The 22749-nt window shown below is 38.3% G+C and overlaps 2 protein-coding genes across 2 annotated transcripts; one reads left to right on the top strand and one right to left on the bottom strand.

Annotated features, from left to right (window-relative positions):
• Positions 1 to 404: 404 nt before the first annotated feature.
• On the bottom strand, positions 405 to 20638 carry LOC114518878 (complement C3-like). Its single transcript, XM_028538910.1, has 42 exons — positions 20458 to 20638; positions 18845 to 19020; positions 18450 to 18475; positions 16988 to 17165; positions 16784 to 16836; positions 16622 to 16639; positions 16448 to 16499; positions 16182 to 16261; positions 16024 to 16066; positions 15297 to 15381; positions 14573 to 14672; positions 14243 to 14479; positions 13591 to 13791; positions 13146 to 13265; positions 12361 to 12429; positions 12002 to 12190; positions 11717 to 11869; positions 11564 to 11638; positions 11425 to 11482; positions 11116 to 11163; positions 10319 to 10486; positions 9748 to 9904; positions 8635 to 8863; positions 8093 to 8251; positions 7647 to 7706; positions 7485 to 7536; positions 6986 to 7060; positions 6394 to 6483; positions 6055 to 6249; positions 5698 to 5773; positions 5368 to 5530; positions 4548 to 4622; positions 4216 to 4384; positions 3904 to 4076; positions 3276 to 3428; positions 3084 to 3149; positions 2619 to 2980; positions 2434 to 2524; positions 1688 to 1868; positions 1424 to 1513; positions 1186 to 1260; positions 405 to 899 (listed from the first exon to the last, which is right to left on the bottom strand). Exons 1-42 carry the CDS (start codon positions 20514 to 20516, stop codon positions 577 to 579), a joined length of 5202 nt encoding a protein of 1733 aa, XP_028394711.1. The 5' UTR covers positions 20517 to 20638; the 3' UTR covers positions 405 to 576.
• LOC114518879 lies at positions 17173 to 18434 on the top strand. Its single transcript, XM_028538911.1, has one exon. It carries the CDS (start codon positions 17271 to 17273, stop codon positions 18423 to 18425), a length of 1155 nt encoding a protein of 384 aa, XP_028394712.1. The 5' UTR covers positions 17173 to 17270; the 3' UTR covers positions 18426 to 18434.
• Positions 20639 to 22749: the final 2111 nt, after the last annotated feature.

The raw sequence follows: 22749 nt of genomic DNA, 5'->3' as shown, positions 1-22749 counted from the left end.
GCAATATATGCAAAGTGAAGTAGAGCAATGCTCTGTTTATTCTTGAAGCAAGTCTCCAGAATAAATTACTTGCTTTACGCCAATAAAATAAAAGTTCCAGAAACCTATTTTCAAAACGTTCTTAAGTATGAAGGCCTCACGAAATTCATACTGATATCAGCAATAGGTATGATCATAATGCACTACAAACTCATTCAACGAAAAAGTGCGTGCTCGGGCTTTGGCCTCTAAAGCCCTCTAATGTAACACCGGAGAGCATATGGAACTGGTGGGACCTGTCTTCAACCTCGCTAATGTGTGGTAAAAAAGATCGGAGGGAGGAGAGGGTAGTTTGAAGTTAAAGGTAAAACAATGAGACGATACTATCCATTAAATTGAGAACTCTAGAAGTCGTGGCGTCATGAATTCATATCACAATGGAAACGTGAAGCATATTTTACTTTTACTTTTCTTCTTGACAATTTTAGTTATTTTACTGTTTAGGAATCTAAATTATGTCAGAAAATCACTGTTCTTAAACTTTGCTTAGTTATTATACTGTAATCTTATATTTTATCAGTCACTTTAAACCGTTCTTCAACAACCCTTTTTAAGAGTTCTCAAAAACTCCCTGAAAAAGTCGGCGCTGTTCCGTGGCAATTCTTTGACAAACACACTTGCACCCATTTTTACCTGGTTTGAACCCAGGAGGCCATGGTCTGTACCCATTATGAGGAAATCACTGTCGATTTTTCTTGCAAATCTGGGGCAGTCGCATTCGGTGCTTTTAGAATACACGATGCGCCGCGTCCTTTTTGTAATCTTTTTCGTTGCGCTTTCTCTATAGACATCTTCTATGTCGAATGTCAAACGAAGCCATTTGCCTTTTTCGTCAATATTTCTTAGTTTTCCTTTGAAACCTAAGAAAATACAAAGATGGGAGACAAGGGAAGATTAATAAAGAGTACGTCGCGGTCGGCGAGGCAAGACTACATAAAAGGAGGTAAGGTTATGTGCACACGTACGTCGTTTTCGAGCGTTTTCAAAATTGTTTTTATCTAGTTTATCTCTTTGACGCCTTGTCGCCTTGTCCACACGGTCCAAGGCCAGGGGGGGGGAATGCACTCAATATTTGACTAGTATCATTGAAGTCAGATTTAAGGTGACAGGGTAAGGACAAGGTGTGGTATTATATTGATGTCTTACCATAGTCGTATTTTTTACATAACTCGTCGACAACATTATTAGCGTCATTGGATGGTTTGCATGAGGCACATTTATCTGTAAATAAAGTAAATATTTTACAATGTCCAGTATGCAATTGGGAAATTTAACTTCAGTGTTTATACTAGACTTGCTACAAGTCGACTCTTTAAACCCACACGCTCGCTTTCGCGACCGAGCGTAGAATTTCATCAATATACAGTAATTTATTAGTAGCTACCTATTGCACATTTGCAGCTGTCGTGTTCACACGTGGCGAGGTTTAACCTACTGCCTGTTTCAGGACCATAGTACTTGGTACACCTGTTGTCTATAAAACATTAAAATACCACGAACTTTTAAACAAAACTAACAGGTTCTATTTATATGCTACAAACATAAACATATGCATAAACAAACACTCTACTTCACGCTGAAAAATTTGTCTGAAAAATTTTACCGTTCTGAGTTTTCCTTTTAAAACTAACTTGCGTATTAAACTGACCTGGATCATAATAATCATATACGGTGACGGGTACTGGCTGGACTATGCCAACTTCAAATTCTCTCTGTAGTTCCAAGTTGAAACACAAGTGATGCGAACTTGGGATTTTATCAACGTAAAGAACAGCATGACGGTCTGAGATCTCAAATTTCGCTATACCAGGTTTCACTTTGTCACGTAGCTAAAAAAATATCGAATGTCTTATGACTGAAATAAATGGAGAAATGAAGGAAATCAAAATCTAGAGATCACATGTGTCTGCATGACATAAAAATATTGCGGGCTTTCCCCATCAAATATGATTGTGTCTACAAGATTATCAATAAATGCTATTTCATCTTTTCGCCTACACCGACTGCATGAGCTATATTGATTTGTTTGACAGTTTGGAAATACTTTTTCAAAAGAAAAGGATTTCCAGTTTGAACCAGAAAATATGGATGGATTTTGAAAAATCCTGCTAGCAAAATGGGTAAAGTATCCTATCAAGTCGTAAAGAAGCCATGAATAATATTATCAAATGAGATGAGTTCTTGTACAGCAGGATAAACTATGATTCCAAAATTCTATCACATGTTTGCATGTTTATGGCTGGAATTCAACATCTATTTAATAATCTTAACTGAGCTCATTGTACGCAAGTCGCAAGATATGGTTATAGAACTAAGGTTAACACTAAGATTATGGCTGTAAAGTTGCCAGGTGGTGCTATTAAATATTAATTCCAACGTTTTCGAAATATTCACCTCAACTAAGGTTTCTTGTTTAACGCTGAATCCAGTCAAGATACCAACGTCGATGATGGACATTCCCGCATTTTCCCCAGCTTTTTTGAACCTGGGGATGATAGAAATTAGGCGTATTCAGAAATGTAAATGCGCCAGGATCACCATTTAAAAAAGGTACCGAAGGATATTTGTACAAAACCTACTTAGTACAAATCTTGATTGAGACTGTGTTCGGCGCAGGCGCATCATTCTGTGGAGGCCGCGTGGTAATGGGCCGAGCAGGGGTTGTAGGTTTAGGAGCTCTGCGTCTACCACTTCCCTTATTTTTACATCTTCGTCGTCGTTTTCCTTTGCATCTTCTCCTTCTAGTACATTTCTTCCCCTTGTTTTTTCTGCATTTTTTATTGTTACCTTTGCGATTGCTTCTATTTGGCGATTTTGTCGGTTTTGGTTTTACAAGAATAGGTGGATCATAAAACCGTCCTTCTCGTTCTACGGTCGTCACCACCAGGTCAAATTGACACACCTCGATTTCAGACAGCGGTGTATTGTATCTGGATTCAATCTGGTCATTAAAAGAAGTGAAAATTGAAAAGGGGATTGTTCAACTGATGAACAAAAAGTTCAGACTCTTGATGGAACCGCGTAATTATTTTGCTTATATTTACCTGTAGCTGAGCTACACCTGAACCTTTTGTCTCAATAAACAATTCATCTCCAATGAGATTGGTAATCTAAATGCACAGAGATTCCAATTACAAAATACTATTGGTGGACGAGTTAAGTGATCGAATTGTTGCTTCCTTAACCACGTATTTAACAGGATTGATATTGATTGCAATTTATTTCTAAAAACTTACATCTAATTGTTGTTGTACCAGAGCATTGTTCTGATTAATCGTTAATGTTTTTTTGTATTCTCTGTCTGTAGTGATTTCAATACGAAGATTCATTTGATCTCCACCAGTTTCCTCACTGTAAGCAGCCAGAGCTTGTAGAGCTACGCATGTGTCCTGAAAGGCGAAGAGTGAAAGAATGATACTAAGTGAGCTAGTTTATTGCCACATCCGAAATTCTGCATGCGTAAAGTTTATACTTGCGATTTTCGTAGATGGTAGATGAAAACGAGCGAATGGTTATGAATAATCTGACCTATATATAAGTGCTTCTATTTGAACATTCGTATATAACTTATGTACTCATTCACATGTAAAAAAAATTGCATGAAAAATCGCAGCAATCGAAGTGAATATAATTCACCCATGTAGTGACACAAACTTTTTGTCCTCAAATTAACACACATTGTGCGTTGTGATCTTTTACATACGAGATGTGCTATTTGCTTGTCCTCATTTTAACGCAACTTTACCCCAAAAACATACCACACTTACGCACACCTCTCTTTCTATATCTTGCCCTTGGCCCACGAACACTCGAATTATATAATATAGGCTACCCTCGTACCTATAACAACTTGACATAACCTACCTGGGTGGAGATGAAGCCGCCACCGCCTTTTCTTTGTTCTGTCAACCAGACCACGATGGGTCCTGCATAACCTCGCCTTTTGAGGACCATTTGAGTAAGCAATGCGTAAGATGTTGTTTCAACATCAATAGCATTACCTCCTTGACCATCATGCCAATAACGCGTGTTCTTCCCTATAAACATCAGTATGTTCATAAAATAACACTAGGCTATAGGCTATTTGACATACAGGACCAGAGCGTCTAGTCTAGTCTAGGTGGAATTAGGAGCATCATTATGCTCAATTTCTTTCTTTAAATTAGTTTTTCGTACCTCCATCGTAAATAGCACTGTTTATCAAATCTTGGTTCGCGTTGAGTTTCTGAGGGCTGTCTGCTAATGCCAAGGCGTACGCAATCACAGCTTTCACATACACGCGTCCTACATTGGGTCGTGCGTTCTCCAAATATGCAACAGCGTTTCTCACTGTTTGAACCGAGTTCTAAATTGAGACCAAATATATTTTTGACAAGATTGGTGCGTAAAAGATGGTGGTTAATGAACATCATATAATATATAGGTGTGTGATCTTTATCTAACTGTGTTTAGAAATGCTTAACCGAGCATGTGGAGCTATCTAATATAAAAATCTTAGCTTTGTTTACCGGTGTAAAACTGTTACACTCAATGAAAGCTGTTACAACATATGCAGTCATTGTTATGTCGCTGTTAATGTCACCCTAGAAACGAAAAAATCCATATTTCATCAATAGTTTAACGGATTGCAAAAATAGTATTTATAGCGTATGAGGCAGGGTGGGGAGAGGGCTGGGCAGGGGTGGGGAGAGGGCTGGGCAGTGGTGGGGAGAGGGCTGCGCTCCCCCAGATTTGGCAAAATCAGCCGAGAAATCGGATAGTCAGTGTTCGAGAGTCGTTGAACAAACCAACTTCCTGGATAAAATCTTAGCCGCATGCAGCAAATCACATTTCTGGGAGTCTATATAAATCTCAAAATCTTTTCCCCCTGGCTGGCTCACACCGCTCAGCAGGGTCGAAGCTAGAACAATAATTGGGGGGGGGGGTTGCGAGGTTGTGAGCTATCACCCTTGCAAAAGAAATCCATCAGGCAGAACTGAATATATGAATAAACACCCCACCCAAATATCGTTCTTTTTTCGACCCAGCCTCGTACCCGGGCGCTTTATTGGAAAACATAACGGCTGCATTCAGCGTAATATAGAGATCTGTGGCTAAGATGTGCGAGCGCGCAGGTGTGCTTGGGGAGGAAGCGACGGGAGAACGTCCTCCCCAGGCACCCCTGCGCGCTCTCACATCTGGTTTCGACTCTGCAGCTCTTGTGCGGCCTGCACAGCGCAGATATTAATCGTCGTTCGTCTCAAGCATGCCATATATCACCGCACCACATCATATACCGCATTTGCACCGGATATATACGGACGACAAACCCCCATCCCCCAAACTTACATCCATTTCTTGATGAATAACAGGGTGATTCTCTGGTATGGCACCATCAGCCCGCTGTCTTGACGTCAACCAATGTATTCCCGTGTCGATAACATTTTGATCAATATCAATTCCATCAAGTTTCTGAATTGCACAGAATGTCTTCATTACAAAAGCCGTCAGCCTATAGAATGCATGAAAGAAGTTTATAATATAGATTATACCTATGAAATGTTGGAAGTCAAAATATGTTATATACGGTCTTATCTGATTTATGGATGAATATCACAGACACTCTTGCTAGGGAAGTTTTGAAAGAGCGATATATTGTTGCATGCTGCAGAAACATACCATGTACTACCAGGCCGATTTTGAAACGCACTGAATGAGTGATCAGTTTTACGGTAATTCAATTCATGCTGATAGCCTGAAATAAAACACATTAGTTAGCGTATATAACCTAAATGATTTTGCCTCACCCAATAAAAAGGAGGTAAAGAGATAACATTCCTAGGCCTGGTTTTAATTTGTATGTCGGCCGTCGACGTGTCGTCGTTAATAGTTTTTAAAGAAGAACAAGGCTCACAAAGAATTTAAGGACAGCCCATAAAATATTTCATTTTAGTTGATGTTGCTATTTTTGCAAACTTGCATGGATCTTTATTATAGATATATATTGCTATATGATTGCCGTGATTTATAGTTTACCTGATCGAATATAGTTGAACGCAGTTTCTTCAATATGTCTGGTGACCTGTTTGGTACTTCGCAGATAGTTTAGAACAAACACATTAGGCGCAAGTTTTAACATAGTTTGTTCACCACAGCCTGTGGGAAGTTTAATGATAGAATCCAATCCGCGACCTTCGATGATATTCGATACAGCTGGCCCAATCAGGTTGCCTAGAATTCATATTGAACATTCATAGAATATCTTTAGATCGTTTCTCGCAATACCGTCGATTTTAATTTTGAGGGGATGTGCAGGACATTTTAAGCCCTCTTAAGCGTGCATTTCGAAAAAGAACCGATTATTGTTATACATACCAATAACTGTAAGTAAGGCATACTCTGATTCAGGAATAGTTGAATTTGGCAACGTAATACTTAGTCGGTTCTTCTGTTCACCATTTCCCTCTAAAAACAAAATGATTGGACTAAAAATGAAGGAATCACATGCAATGAAAACATAGCAGTTTAACTGATATAAAGGAGTATTTTATTTTATTATATTTTTTTATTTTCTAATATTATAGTATTTTATTTGTTAGGGACGATTAGACTCGGACCTTTTTGAGAGGCCTAGGGTGAGGACAAAAACGAGAATTAGGCCCCAGTTCTAGGCTTAGGGAAGAGGGGGGAAACGATTGAGAAGTGTTGATAGTCTCGTCTTCAAGTATCAGTCTAGTTGGCCTATAACGTCTTGAAATATAGCGTAACTAATGGAGGTCGCCTGTTTAGAGTTAAAAGATTTCTATATCGATTGCTAACCAACCCTGGAACCTTTACCATACTTCTGAAATAATAGAAAATATTGTAAACCACTGTGTCACACTCTAGGTTCATTATTGTGACCTAGCCAATTATTGTGTTGGTTTTTGCTGATATTCTCAATCATTATTCTCAAACTGAAACTTACGTTTTGAAGTCTGTATTTTGGATGGCGTGGTTGGTGCAGTAGTAGGCTGGGCTTCTGCTGGATCACGCAAGACATCTGGTGAAAAAAAAAGAAGATTTTTTAGGCAAGGGTGCTTTATTGAGATAATTCCCTTAATATCCTCTACGAGGAGAAATTTAAAACTGAACAGTACTGTGGTAGATCTAGAGTCAGGGGAAGAAAATTCTCAAGACGCAATGGAGTTGCTCTATATTAAATCCCGTTCAGTGCGGCAGTTTTGGTGGAATTGCTACCCATATACATTGCAAGTCAGCAGACTATAACCATCCATCAGAAGTGAATTGGATCGTGTGAACTGACCTATAGCCTTATTTAGTTTTTAGAGAAGAGCTACTTTCACTTGGCCAGTCAGCTTCTAATATTACACTCCCCAAAACACTCTCATGCAATATTTTCTTTCATATGGTGAAGAAGTTTTTTTAGTTTAATTTACAGAGGTACACAACGAACATTGTGTTACCTAATGGATCGAGAACTACTGAATATGTCTGTCGTCTTTCCATCCCCTCGGGCTAAAAGCAAAAAGTAATTGAACAAAACTTTCGAAAGTAAATGAACAACGGTATTGATCATGGGACTAAATTAGGTTTAGGAGAATTCACAAGTTAACTGTTATACTTACCAATACTTTAAATGTTCGTCGTACACCATCGCCCTCGCCGTTTCCCGAGATAATTTTGACCTAAATTTACAAGACGTTTATGTACATTAGCAAAAATCGCTATCCTTTCTATCAATTCTATCTTATGTCCTCACTTTCTTACTTTTAAAACGTGAAGAAGCTATATGTGGTCACATGAAAATCATTATTTGTAGTCAACAGCTAGTCTTAGGGCCGCATGGCTGAGAGAAGGGGAAGTGGAGAGTATGGGGAAGTAAAATACCCGGGCTTGATATTCCGAGGGGTCCCGGAATCTCTTGCAAGTAAGTATAATTAACTGGCGATGCGTTTGTGTCGGCCGGGTGGGCTTGATTTGTTTTCAGCGGACTGGGCTTGTTTCCAGTCATGTTAGCACAGTGAACTGTGTTAGCACGCATTGTTAAGGTAGATCGAGTGTATATTTTTACCCCAATAGACATTTCTCCAATTTCAGTGGGGACAATAGGGAACGATACAGACGTTGCTCCATGACCTTTAACTTGGACTGTATACGTTGCACCTCCTCTTCCGGATTCTGAATACGTACAATAATGATCGCCACGTTGTTTCTCGAGAAATATATAAACCTTGAATGTACGAAAAGCATTTTAATAATTCATCTTCTGATCTTGGTGGTTTTATTACATGAGGAGGCTAGCTGTAGTAAATATATCGTACTTACCGGAGGTTAAAAGGGTCTTGATTTCGGGTGGAATTATACACTCAATTTCAAGCCAGGAACAGTTGATTGAAAAATGAGTCAACTATCGGTCTTTCGGCAGGAATCGAACCTATACGCTTTTGCGATGCCGGAGGATCGGTAGTTGACTCATTTTTCAATTAACTGTTCAGTCCTCGCTTGAATTTGAAGTGTGTATAATTTCCACTCGAAATTAAGACTCTTTCAACCTCTGGAGTTTACCAATGTCGAGTGAAGTGCCAAAAATCAAAATTGATTTATCGTTCATACCTTTTCATCCGTGGCCTTGTAATTGAACACAGTAGTTATAACAGATATTTGTTCGCCACGTTGTGCTGAATACGGCAGCTTCAGAGACAGGAAGAGAGGTTTGAAAACTTTCAAGCTGAATGATGGAGTTACACCAAAGCCAGTGGTGTTTGAAACGGCAATCGCTTGCAGTACCCACGATGTTATCGTGTCTGGTACTGTAACAGGGAACATGACACGACCATTCTTACTGAAAACAAGATACACAATATGAGACTGTTGATTTACACTACACCCAATTTATTGGTACCCGTGCCCAGTTTTATTAGTGTTCAGGCAGGACAATGCAAAGGGCGAATAAAATTTTTAAGATGTTGACAACGAACTGCCGACTACGGTTGAATTTATTTTTCCACTAATTACAAATACTAAATATTTGTCATATCAAATTTAATCTCAAATGATTTTACACGCGGAAGCCTCGTGTAACTTTCAAACCTTTGCAGTCCCGTCATGGCACTTTTGTTATAGATATTCCTAAGTTATTTACCATCAATCGTCTGGATATTAAGGTATGTTGAATTGCATTCATCTAACTCTTATGAGCATATACTACATTTTCGTTCATTAACAAAACCATTCTCCACAAGTAACGTCGTCGCGTAGTCAGTTTCGTTACTACGTTCTTTATTCTGCTGATACGACAGAATAACGTGTAATACATAACAAATCATGTCGTAGTCAAAGGTTGCTAGTGTTTACTGTTAAGTATATCAAGGGCCGTCGCTTTGGGGGGGGGGGGTGCTAGGTACGACACCCCCTGAAAACTAGTTGTCGGCAAACGAACGATTTTTAACCCTCGCAGGAACATTCATTACTGTTTAGTTTTTGACATTGTAACGTTTTCATCAGTATACACGTAAAGTAAAAATGTCGAATTTCAAAAATTTAACAAAGCCCTAAACGAGAAGTAACCGTAGACCGTCCTCCGTCAGTATCAGGTGTTCGTTGTGTCGTCTTAAAATCTGTAATGAATGCAGTTAAAACAGAGCAGATATGTGCAGTGAAATTGTTTCATCTTGAATAGATGACGAAGGTTATTGCTTGAAATCTTGAAGTTATCAGTGAACTCACCCGGCTTTTGCATCCTCGAACAACCACTTTTCTGGAAAATTTGTTCTCATTTGAGCTTGCTCTAAAGCTAACTCCATGAATAATTTATCACCATCGAATGGAAGGTTATTTAACAGGTCATTTGGTATGTCGACGTCGCCAGATCTTCCTCGGTGATCTAAATTGAAATGAAATAATTCGAGCCAATGATGTGAAAAGTATACAGTAAAAGAAAAACAATAAAAAGACTACACTTTTTTGCTTTGTTAAATATTCTAGTGCCCTGAATTTTTCAGTTTTCTTCAGTCATTTATTTGTGTCACCGCAGTGCGTTCTTGTCAAATATAGCTAGCTTTTTAGGTGGATACAGCAGTGAACTGGGATACAGTCGTCTGGGAACTGGTGGATACAGTCGTCTCAAGGCGGCTTTCTACTAGGCAAAATTTTTCGATCGAAAGAAATTTTTCGCTCGATTTTCTTTTCAATTATGACTGGTGAAGCTACGGTCGAATTCTCACAATTGAAAAGAATATCAAAAAATTTCATTCGGTCGAAAAATTCTGCTTGGTAGAAAACCGGCTTTCGTTCTTACCCATCTCAAATGCTTTGTAGCAACATGTATAGAACTGTATCACGCAGGCATCACGTGGATGAAATGACGAGGACAGATTTGAATTGGAGAAGCTCATCGCCCGAGCTTTACAAGTGGCTGGGTCCGATAGCTGACCAAGTAGACAACATGCTTGGTCCACAACATCATCTAAATACACAGATTAAATTTTACTATAAAGTCAACATACCTAATAATCAGGAGACATATGTCCTTGTGTTACCAATAAATGATTTTAACACGTTACGCGTTGATGTTTTCATGGGGTTATGCAATATACAAGGTTAACAGCGAGGAAACCGGTTTAGTGACGTCGGGTCGTGACGTCCGGCAAACCACGTGACTGAAGAGGATAGGCTAGTGGCAAATCGCGGTGCAGAGGGCATTTCGTTTTAAACTAATCGACATATTAGTTTAACTTTTTTTGGCAAAGCCAATCAGAATGCCTAAATTTTAAATACTTCATGTAAAATGGTAAATAATGTACCTTTTTACCGGAAGTAGCCAAAACTTATGCATTCTGATTGTGTAACCGAAAATGTAAACAAACTTGCTGAATAGTCTAAAACGAAATTCTCAACCTGGAGGGATCTCAACCTGCCTCCAAGAAACATAACTCGTCCCAAGCCACCCCTCCCGCGATCGACAGAGCTAACACCTAACCATCCAATCGGGTAAGTAAGGTGGACGAAGATGTTAGCCTTGAAAATAGAAACAACGCTCTAAAAAAGTCCAGGCGAAAGGCCGTATAACCTTGCGTTTATGTTATTCCCCAATACCTGCACTTCTGCGTCTTCTTCGCGCATCAGGAGCACAAGGATTAAAATCTAGAAAGCAAACACAAAACAACATACGGCAATTGTGGAAACTTAAAATAAACAGGGAGAACCGTTGCAGCGTTTTCAAACAACCTCGCATTAAATGTGGCATAACTAACAACATAATAACTCGCCTCTCCTCTCATCAGTACAACTCTCGTACTAATTCTCAGACTAACTTTCCTCTTATCTCATACTAACTCTCCTGACAGAGGCCGTTACAAGTAATCACATTGCACTGTCACATTTTTTACACACACTGGAACTAACCTTCCCTGGTATCGGTTTTAAGATTGTTGATGCTTGTCATCACAGCAAGACCTCCCCGCTAAATCGGAAAATGTCAGTAACTTAAAAACTACAACATAACTCATAATAATTATAAAGTGTTTAGATTGTCAAGACTTACTCTTAGTACGTCTTTGTTGTCCATCCCTGCTCCTGCTCCGCATCCAAGATCATGTGATTTCATTCTTTTAAATACCTAAAATTTTGGTGAAAAGATTAAAGGTAAAAGATCGTGCCTTTACTTATTGAAACAGTGTGAACTGATCGTTATTACCTCGTCACTAGTAAGATGCTTATCATCTCTTAAGAGATAAACACTCTGATCAACAGCCAGAACGCCAACATGGGAATGCGGGCTACTTTGAATTTCGATCTTGTGAGGTTGGCCTGGTAATTTCTGGGGATGTTGATTACCAAGGAAGGTAACCTGAGAATATGAAGAAGATAAGATAAGTTAGATCTAGTTAATATACTTTATGACCATGGGGGAATTAGTCATTTGCACGTCATAGACGGTACAGATATGCGATGAAACATACACAATTCGTTAAATGTTAACCTTATTAGGCAACTCTTCCTCGACCTCCATGATAGCGCTGTCAACAACCAGCTCATTGTTTGCATGATAATAAGCTATAAATCGTGCTTGTGGTGACATCTCTGGAGTTACTAGAAGTCTAATTGACGTTACCACACCCAGGTTTCTGTCGATTGATCCTTGGGTAACAACCCGACCATTAGCAATTACCTAAAATTATAGAAAAGTGAAAAAGATATTTGTTACAGATTAGTGATTGACAACTGGTAACATCTGACAATACGTCTGAATGGGCAAACGCCAACGTCTATGTTCTCAACACGTTAGACTTCAATTAGCTTTCAGGTAAATATCTAAAAGAGCGTGAACTATAATCTCACCAAATAAGTTAAAGAACTTGGGTTTTGATTGGATAAAACAAATGCTTCGCTCACAACTGATTCACCAACCTATATTGGGTGATTAAAACACAACACTTAACTCTACTTTCAGCCAAATATGCAATGTGAAACAAGAAAACTCTTGCTAGGTCCGTGTTTCCCAGCAGTAGTAACAACAAAAGTATTCTAGTAATGACGACACTCTGTGTTAATTGACACTACAGTCAGCAGTCGCGGGGTTTATTTCAAAATTCTCCCCCTTTCCCCCACAAATCAACGTTGAGTGATGTGTCATAACTCATTCAAGCATTTAGCATAGATTCAACATTGATTAGGGGGGGCGAGGGGGGGAAACGAAACAGAAATATTAATGTTTTGCGTAAAAAAGTACAAATCATTCAGAGTGTAGTCGATGGTTTTGGCCAGGATTGTAGAAGCTTAATTGGGGGTTGTACATAGTCCTTTCCCCTTTAGCTTTCAAGCGCGCAATGCGTGACAGTAATTGATTATCAAGGTCAATTTGAGTTGTGATTTCGCCATGTACAGGAGCGATTTAGTTTAACAAAGAAGCAAGCAAAATCACTTCTAAACAAAGCGATATAATCAACTACCGTCACGCGTTGCGCGCTTGAAAGCTAAAAGGGGATAGGTCTAGATCTGTTCATATAATAATGTTCGTACGACCGTAGAATAGCTAACAAAAGAAATCAGTTGGGCATAAGACGAATAATATATGAATATACACCCATATATATGAAATTATGGAAAGGAAGAGTTTTGCTTACTTTAGCCTTCGTAAGGAATCGAACGAACAAGTAGTTATTTCCGCTGGAACTGTACATAGTTGGTTGAAACATCGCTTCTGAAATGATATCCACTCCCCCTTGATTGGTTTTAGCACTGACCTAAGATAGAAAAAAGCTGGTAAATAGTGATAAATATATTTAATAAAGTCGATGTCGGTACATCTTTCGTGAACAAGAAATATGGTAACCACAAGGCCGTATGTGGTGGCCATTTTTCAGGAGCGTACGTTCTTTAGGTACCTTTTAGTAAATTACAAGTATTGCATGATTAAAGTACATTTCAAGAAATAAACTGTTTAATGCCTTATTTAAACCTCTAGCATTTCCTTGCCTTATTTTATGATTCAGATTCAAAACTCTTTATTCTAAGAATCATTCTAGGAATGAACGAAAATGTAGTATGCTCAAAAGAGTTGCAACGTACCTTAATATCCAGACGATTGATGGTAAATAACCTAGGAATATCAATAACAAAAGCGCCATGACCGAGTTGGTTTGTTTTGTCTCCACTGGCTTGAACGCCATCAACAGCACGCTCTAAGACTGCCACTCCGCCGTCAGTCTTCGCATCAATTTCAATGTCAATATTCTCTGCTGGCTTACCATTCACGTAGGTTACGTCAACCTATACAATAAGCTTGTTTAGCGCATAAATACATCACTTTTGATGCAACCGATGCACCAGAAAAGAATTGTAATCGGGTAAATCGTATGGAAAATGTTATCATTTTGTGGCTATTTAACGTTTATTGGGTATCAATTTGAACCAGGGACGCCAGAGAAAAGGGGGGACATTCGCTCTCTTCTCCCCCTGATTTTACTTTTTCTGAATAATTTTCACTCTTTAAGTGGCCCTCGAGTCTTTCCCCCCACTAACAACGTGATCCTTCCGGCGTCCCCGATTCAAACTACCAACTAGTCTGACCGTGGACGAGAAAACAGAAAAAAAAACGTATTAATGCATGATGAATTATTAGATCTGAACTTGATGTCATTCATAATAAAAAAGTGTACCAATAGCGAAATAAAAGTAAATGATGTAGAAAATTTTACCAATAACTATAATTTCACAACACCTTAATAAGGAAAGGTACTCCTGGTTTGAAGAATTTTGGAGATCTTTTAAAGCTAATCTTTAAGGGAGAATTGGTGAAGTATATTTTATTATCCATTGCTTTTTCTTCAGTTCCTGTTGCTTGTTCAGTTACTTTAGCTTCGATCAATAGTCGTTTGCCATCAGGAAACCAGAGTATTTTCGGATGGTCCTTGATTAGGTTGGTTTGAACGTTAACGGTTGCTTTTCCGCCCTGTAGCTATAAAGGAAAGGCAACCAATGGCATATTAGTATGATAGAATATAGCATAGTATAGATATGGCATGAAATAAAGCGAGAATTTCACGTTTACCAAGTGTAAAGAGGTGCTAAATCGTTCAGCTTTTCCACTATCGTCAAGAACAGCAAGATTCACCCGAACTGCTCCTTGAACCCCTTCGCCATAAGTATATCTAGAGTAAAGGAAACGAAATAACCTTGGATTAGATGCGTGGACAAGTAATATCAAACTAACAATGCTTCGAACACGTTTCAATTAAAGTTTAAAATGATATTGTGTCATTGTTGTTACAACAACGTTTTCATGATCAACTCAATGAGATAGGTAGATATAAAACCTTTCAACAGACGATCGATTCCTAACGATCTAAAGGCTTTAATTGTAAAAAAGGCCTCTCTTGGCGCCGCCAACTATGGTACAGTAATATTTGGACCGAAATATTTCCCTTTCCCTCTCGACGTCCCTGGACTGTACGGTGAGTGAAGAAACTTCTAACTGAGCATGTATATGTTGAGCTAAAACAGGATTATTTATATCATAGTTGCTTTATTTTATTAACTCTGAAGCTTTTCACTGAAAGTCCGGCTGCAGAATTTAAAGCTAGCCGTCTAGAACTCTCAAGCGGCAGGCCTCTCAAAGCCTCAAATAATTCAGCTCTCGAATGCAAGAGTGTGTTATCATGAAAATGATATTCAAAACTTTTCATAGTTGACGTCACAAGTGCAGTTGATTCGCACTTTTCCACTATTCGTGCAAGTTTAGCAATAAAATATCATCGATTAAAAATAGATCATACTCCGATTTGATTTTTATTGAAATTGATGAATCGTTCTCCAATATGTATGACGGACCCTCAATATTCACAGAAAACTTGGGCAGAACTGAAAAGAAATAAAAAAACATGCAGTTGTTAAGGTTTCTTTCATTCAAAATCTTGCCACACAAAACCCTTATCGATAAGCAGAAATGCAATATATTTGTCGCAGACAAGGAGAGTGTGAGTAAGGTTCGATAGCTCAGGGTTATTAACTATTATATATTTCTTTCAAATGTAGAAATTATCCATGAAAATTCCTGTTACACAGCATGCAGAAAATCTTTAAAGCATAAAACCGGTCCTAAATCCGCTGATATGGGCCAATTATATATTGTCAGATTATTCTAGAGGTCCAATAGACCTATTCCAAAAAGAGCAAGAGGCCTGTTACGAGTTACGCGAGAACGAGGCTAGTCAGGTTTTCTGCTGGAATTTGACTGGAAAATGACTAGATTTTGACTGGAAAAACTTTGTTTGTGTGTAGCTTGAAACAGGTTCAGCGATAAAGAAAGATAATAAACAAATGACTTTAAATTCAGTAAAGAATATCTGCCTAGCCTTGTTTTCGCATAACTCGAAACAGGCCTCTTTCTCTTTTTCGAGTAGGTCCAATGATGTTGATTTTGTGGTTCCCTATAATATCCGCTGACATAATGACCGCCTGGAAAAATACGCATGAGTATAAAGCTGCGCATGCTTGACTTACTGTACTCTTTGACTTCGAATTTGATTGAGGCATTCTGCACACGCTAAAAGAAATGTACAAGCGAAAAAATTAAATGAAAGATATGAAGGGTCTTCAACATAGTCGTAATCATCTTCAAAAGTATTTTGGATGACTGTGAAAAGAATGAATGTGCTCACCCCGTGTCCATATAAGGCATTAATCTTCCACACTCCAAGAAGCACATTCTCGGATAATTCATAACGACGCGAGAAGAAACCTGGGGACGAATTGATAAATAATATTTTCACTAAATATGACGCGTGATAATACGTCGGGCTGCATGCAGGATAACGTAATTATTGTGAATTTTATAGTACGAGTTTCTTCATTATTAGCGGTTTTTCCTTCAACAGCATAATACGGTAAGATTGATAAAAAAAAATCGAAGAAGAAAATGACAGACCTTCGTTGGTGTTAAGATCTTTCCATCTCGCCACACGAATACCTTGAGGATTCTGAAAGAAAGAAATCGTCACTTGATTTCCAGCTTAGTTTTAGAGCTTGGATTGTTTGAATTAAAGCAAGTAACTGACATCGACATAAACATCGACTTGAACATTTAATATTTCTTCCTTACCAGAATCTCAATTGTGACCTACATCAAGAAACAAATAAAATATTCAATGTTGGCGGGAAACTACATACTGAACATGTTAAAGCGAGAATAGAGCAGACTAGGAGTAATGACGCTAGTTTTAATAAACGTAACAGATGAAAGATAAAGCTATAAAGTACCCACGTTGTTTTTTGATGCTGTTAAATCCAGACCGAGAGGTATAACTCGAAGGTTGACTAAATGAGAGGATTTTGTTCCTTAAAAACCTTCGTTGAAACTTGAAACAACCATGTGTTGTACACTATTTTAGGCCATTTATGCATGCAGGAGTGATCAACTATTAAACGATAACTAAAATATAAACTCCGTACAGAAATGTTAGCTTACCTGTCTGTCCGGGGTTATATATGGGTTTGTCAGTTCGAATAAAGACCATGGTATTTCGGTAACTGACAAGAATTTTAATCTCATCATTGAATACAATACCAGGAGTGTTAGAACTCGCTTTAAGGTAGACATATTGTTTGTCTAGTGATCTCAGGTCATGTAAGTCATTCGCGTTTACCTACAAAAGTCGAATCAAAACCAGCTTAATCGAACCAATACTAAAGTGAGGCCAATCTAAAGTTCTATTTTTATCGAATAACTCAGTCTGTAGTTAGTTAATGAAATGTATTTGATGTCTCTAAACCACCTCATTCTTCATCTCTCTCTACCAACCATCTCATTCTTCATCTCTCTATACCAACCACCTCATTCTTCATCTCTCTATACCAACCACCTCATTCTTCATCTCTCTATACCAACCACCTCATTCTTCATCTCTCTATACCAACCACCTCATTCTTCATCTCTCTATACCAACCACCTCATTCTTCATCTCTCTCTACCAACCATCTCATTCTTCATCTCTCTATACCAACCACCTCATTCTTCATCTCTCTATACCAACCACCTCATTCTTTATCTTTCAATACCAACCACCTCATTCTTCATCTTTCTATACCAACCACCTCATTTTTCATCTTTCTATACCAACCACCTCATTCTTCATCTCTCTATACCAACCACCTCATTCTTCATCTTTCTATACCAACCACCTCATTCTTCACCTCTCTATGCCAACCACCTCATTCTTCATCTCTCTATACCAACCAGCTCATTCTACATCTCTCTATACCAACCACCTCATTCTTCATCTCTCTATACCAACCACCTCATTCTTCATCTCTCTATACCAACCACCTCGTTCTTCATCTCTCTATACCAACCACCTCATTCTTCATCTCTCTATACCAACCACCTCATTCTTCATCTCTTTATACCAACCACCTCATCTTCATCTCTCTATACCAACCACCTCATTCTTCATCTCTCTATACCAACCACGTCATTCTTCATCTCTCTATACCAACCACGTCATTCTTCATCTCTCTATATCAACCACCTCATTCTTCATCTCTCTATATCAACCACCTCATTCTTCATCTCTCTATACCAATCACCTCATTCTTTATCACTCTATACCAACCACCTCATTCTTCATCCCTCTATACTAACCACCTCATTCTTCATCTCTCTATACCAACCACCTCATTCTTCATCTCTCTATACCAACCACGTCATTCTTCATCTCTCTATACCAACCACCTCATTCTTCATCTCTCTATACCAACCACCTCATTCTTCATCTTTCTATACCAACCACCTCATTCTTTATCTCTCTATACCAACCACCTCATCCCCCCTCTCTCTATACCAACAACATCATTCTTCCCATTGTCCCTCCCTTTATACCAAACACCTGGGAAAGATTTTTGACTAAGTGGCAAATTCTTTTTCGACTCACTTTTATTTTCAGTAGACCAGGTTGCTCTGTTAAAAAATAGTAACAGACAGTTATAAGTCAGACAGTAACAGTTAGCGAACACAGGGATAACTAAGTCTGTATTTATCTAATAAAATTATAAAATGATTTATCTCCTTGTAAAGGGAAAGACTTTGTTTTATTTTTACAGACAAAAGAAACTTTTCCGGCTGATTTTGTCTAATCTGCCCGTTCTCCCCTAGGCGAATTCATTCCCGCGAACTTATAAAAGTAGGAAGCGATCCCACTTTTTCGCAAACCAATCAGCGTCGCGCGAATAAGTCAAATAAAAGTCAAATAATTGATTACTACATGCTTATTATACTTGGTTGAATTACTGAACTACAATTATACTAATTCCACTTTAGTCAACATACGTGCTCTGAATCTTCCTGAGACACGGGAGAATGTTTTTCTCCTGTTCGGGAAATCTTGAAGGGATAATTGTATGTCGACATCACCGTTCACATCAAACACAGACACAGACACTGTTTCTTCGATTCCAACTCGAAGAAGATTCGGTGCTGCTATGAAATACTTCGGGCTGACTTGCCTATGAAAAAAAAATCAGAAAAGGGTCTGTGGTTGCACGGTCTCCGTCTCCGGCTTTGATGAGGAAGGGATATCGAAATTCAATACAGAAATATTATAGACATGTTGAAAGTTAAGATGAGGCTGCAACTTAATGCTATGGTGATGGGAAGAAATAGATTGATGTCGAAAAAGGAAATCCATCGTCAAAAAATCGTTAACTTTCTAAATCAAACGTTGTGAAGGCACGCAAGATTAATGTTGATCAATATACTACACACACCAGTTTTAATACAAACAAGTAGGCAGATAAAATTTTACATAAAATCCGTTCACGTTTTTGCAATTTCAAGTTCTAACTCTTTCAAATCCATTATGTTACTCGAAAATGCACTGTGCATGCCCCACGTTCATGTTGACACATTTGAAGTGGTCGATTGGTTGGTGAGATTTTCTCCATTTAATTGGCAATTGTTTCTTTTTTAACTGATTGCATGCGCAAAGCCAAAGAAGTGCATTATTAGTAAAATGGTGAAATCTGAACGCATATATAATATGTATTACAATAGGTGAAGACGAGGGTAAAGATGTGGACATGCAGGACATCAAACCAAATTTAGCGTACGAATACAGCTAATACCAATGGCTTTGGGTTAATAGACTTTCTTGGCTGACAAGAGGATTCATTAGCGAATTGTGATAATGTGATTAGATATTGACTATCAAAAAATACAAAACATCAACTTTCCGAGCACAGCAGGTCCTTCGTCTGAAAGCTAATTGTAGAAACGTGATATTTTTCAAGCAGCTAAGTTACTGCTAATCACTAAGTTAAGTGATGTTTTTCAAGCAGCTAGTTTATGTCATTTCTATAGACCTCTTCCCCACTAACACACCAGTGGTAAGTTGGTAACTGCCTGTTCGAGATCACGAGATGCATATTAAAGAGCTGATCTTTCTAGAGTCTAGTCACGATTTCAAACCGATATCGACATTACATGAATATGACCTCATGTTTTGGTATATGTAATACAAGTTGAAAAGCTCTGTCACGACTTGTTTATTAATAAAACCAACTATTCTAAACATGTCCAAGTCGTTCATTGTCTCGACTATTATAGTGATATATTAGCGGTCAATTGATTTTGCTAGGACACCTGCGCGCGTTGAGTGTATGTTTTGCGCAAACAATGTTTATAATTCCAAGCAACTTATGATTATTTGTATTCGTTTAGCTGCGCATTACCTGTTAAAATACTTTTGGAACAGAGAAATCTTAAACTTAATAATTGCAGGCTTTAAGAATGAGAATATGGACATATTAACTCCAAAAAACATAGCGAAATAAAAGCTATTGCACAGAGGCGAGTCCGTGCCAGAGGCAAGTCCTTGTGCGCACATTATTTTAATATGAGCATGCTGACATTGATCAGACAGAAGTGTACATCAAAACACTTACGCATATATACATTGCTTCCAACAGAACAGCAGCGTGAAGCCAACTAAGGCTTTTATCATCTTTATGCCTTTCTTTACGAGCTTCTATATGTAAGAGGTCTTTAGCAACACAATTGGTAACCTTGATTGCATAAAGTTCGGACCTTGAAGAATTGATAGCTCTGGTCATACAGGAAGAGTGTATTGCTGAAACGTTGACGTAATTCAAGGTCAAGGAACTTCCAATTAAGTATGGTGATGAGTGAATTTGAATAGCAATACATATCCGATCTATTTTCAAAAAGCAAGGTCTGAAAATCCAAAAAAATTGGCAATTTACTGATTGTTGCAAGGAATAGTGATGATATATTTTCAGATCCAAGGGAAAACTGAAACTTGATTTTGTTGTACATCACGTCCAATATTTATGTCTTATAATATACAGTATAACGAATAGTTCGTATGACTCGTATGATTGCAATTTGATCTGGTTGGTCTAGGATTGCTATATTAATCGCCGATTGAGTTCATTCATACGAATTCACTTATAAAAAGGTTTTCTTGTTGCTTCTTGCCTTCTTGCATGGGCATGTCAACAATCACGTCGCGAGTATTCGACCTCGTTTTATTCAATTTCCTGAATTGTCAAGAGACCACAAAATAATTGGTTTTATTCTAGAAAGAAGATAGATTTCTTCCTAACGACTTGGTGGATCCGCAAACAACTATCTAATTCTTTGCTATAGCATAAACTCTCGTTTTTGTAGTTAGCCGTTGGCTTACCACATTGTTACTGAAAAAATAGATGTCCCGTTTAGTCCTGTTTGAAGCCAACCACTCAAAAGCCAATTCAATCACGTAATAAAAGTTATCCTGATGACCTAATCTGGGCTGAAAGCATGCGACAGGCGCAACTCAATCAAAGGACAAAAATCTACTAAATTCTCGATCAATCGGGTTATTAAACAACACTAAACCCAATTATAGATAAATGGCCGAGAATATTTGCAGGATGTCCCGTAGTAGAGACATATTTCTCTCTCTTGTCAATTGTTTACTGAGGCAAGCAAAAGTTTCAAGCCTTCATCACAGACTTTAGGAAATTAAGGAAATGATAACGTTTTTGATGTTCTGGTTTCTAATTTGTCTTACATTTGCTTAGGGTATATGCTTCGCACCAACGCTTGCCACATGTACGCACCGCGTACCTAATTTTTTGAATTTAGTAAGTTTGTTGAATAATAACAAAAATCAAAACCTCGGAATCCGGTATATATTGGGTTACAACCTTAAGTCTTCCTTCATGACGACCGGATAACTCTCAGCAGGAGAGAAACTGTCGTTCCAACTGAGCGCTCGAAGCTCAATAGTTAATAGACCTTTCCACATATTTGAGATAATCTATTTTTCGCGCCTCGCGCCTCGCGCCTTTTCTTCGCGCCTCGCGCCTTTTTTTCGCGCCTTTTCTTCGCGCCTCGCGCCTTTTTTTCGCGGCTTTGATATGCAAGTTATAATTAATATAAAGTATGTGTATGAATACTCAGGCAAATTTGTTTCGATAACACCGTATTCGGCAATAAAATATAAAAGCATATGTCCTCAAAAATATTTACTATCACCATCTATTACTAGTTTTGCAATAGTTCTACTTCTAACAACACACCCAATGGTGGAAAATAGATGAATTCTGAATACCGAATAACATTTAGGTTTCGCAGGGCTTCTAAATGAGTATGAACTGTAGTGTTTATTTATATAATTTCAGAAGCTTTATATTGAATACTGACACGTGCTGGAGTTAAACTCGCAAAACCAGGCGTCTTGTTTTTTTCTTTAAATAATGATGAAATTGATTCGGTTTAAAGTGTGATATTAGAAAGGAACTCTTACCTTCGTCTGTCCGGACTCCGGAGGAATACGAAGACCAAAATTTTAAAAATATCAAAGTGTATTGAATATAAAAATAACAAAGAGGAAAGCGCTGTAAAAAAGCGTGACAAAAGATGCGAGGCGCGAAAAAAAAAGGCGGGCGCGAGGCGCGAAAAAAAAGGCGCGAGGCGCGAAAAAAAAGGCGCGAGGCGCGAAGAAAAGGCGCGAGGCGCGAAGAAAAGGCGCGAGGCGCGAAAAATAGATTATCTCCACATATTTCTGTTAACCTATTTACATTATGCGTCAACATCAACAATTTCTCAACTATCTCTGGGGCAGAAGGCAGTTTGATGATATCACTGGCTTTTTTTTGTTCCGCACGAGAGTACATTGGATGCAATAGCTGAATTGGTAAAAGAACCTAAAACAATTTCTCAAATAGTCG

This window comes from Dendronephthya gigantea, unplaced genomic scaffold, assembly GCF_004324835.1.
Source record: "Dendronephthya gigantea isolate DGI-Jeju-01 unplaced genomic scaffold, DenGig_1.0 000012F, whole genome shotgun sequence".
NCBI classification, from domain to species: Eukaryota; Metazoa; Cnidaria; class Anthozoa; order Malacalcyonacea; family Nephtheidae; genus Dendronephthya; species Dendronephthya gigantea.
Note: the sequence above shows the minus strand (reverse complement) of the source record. Positions and strands in the feature narration are given on the sequence as shown.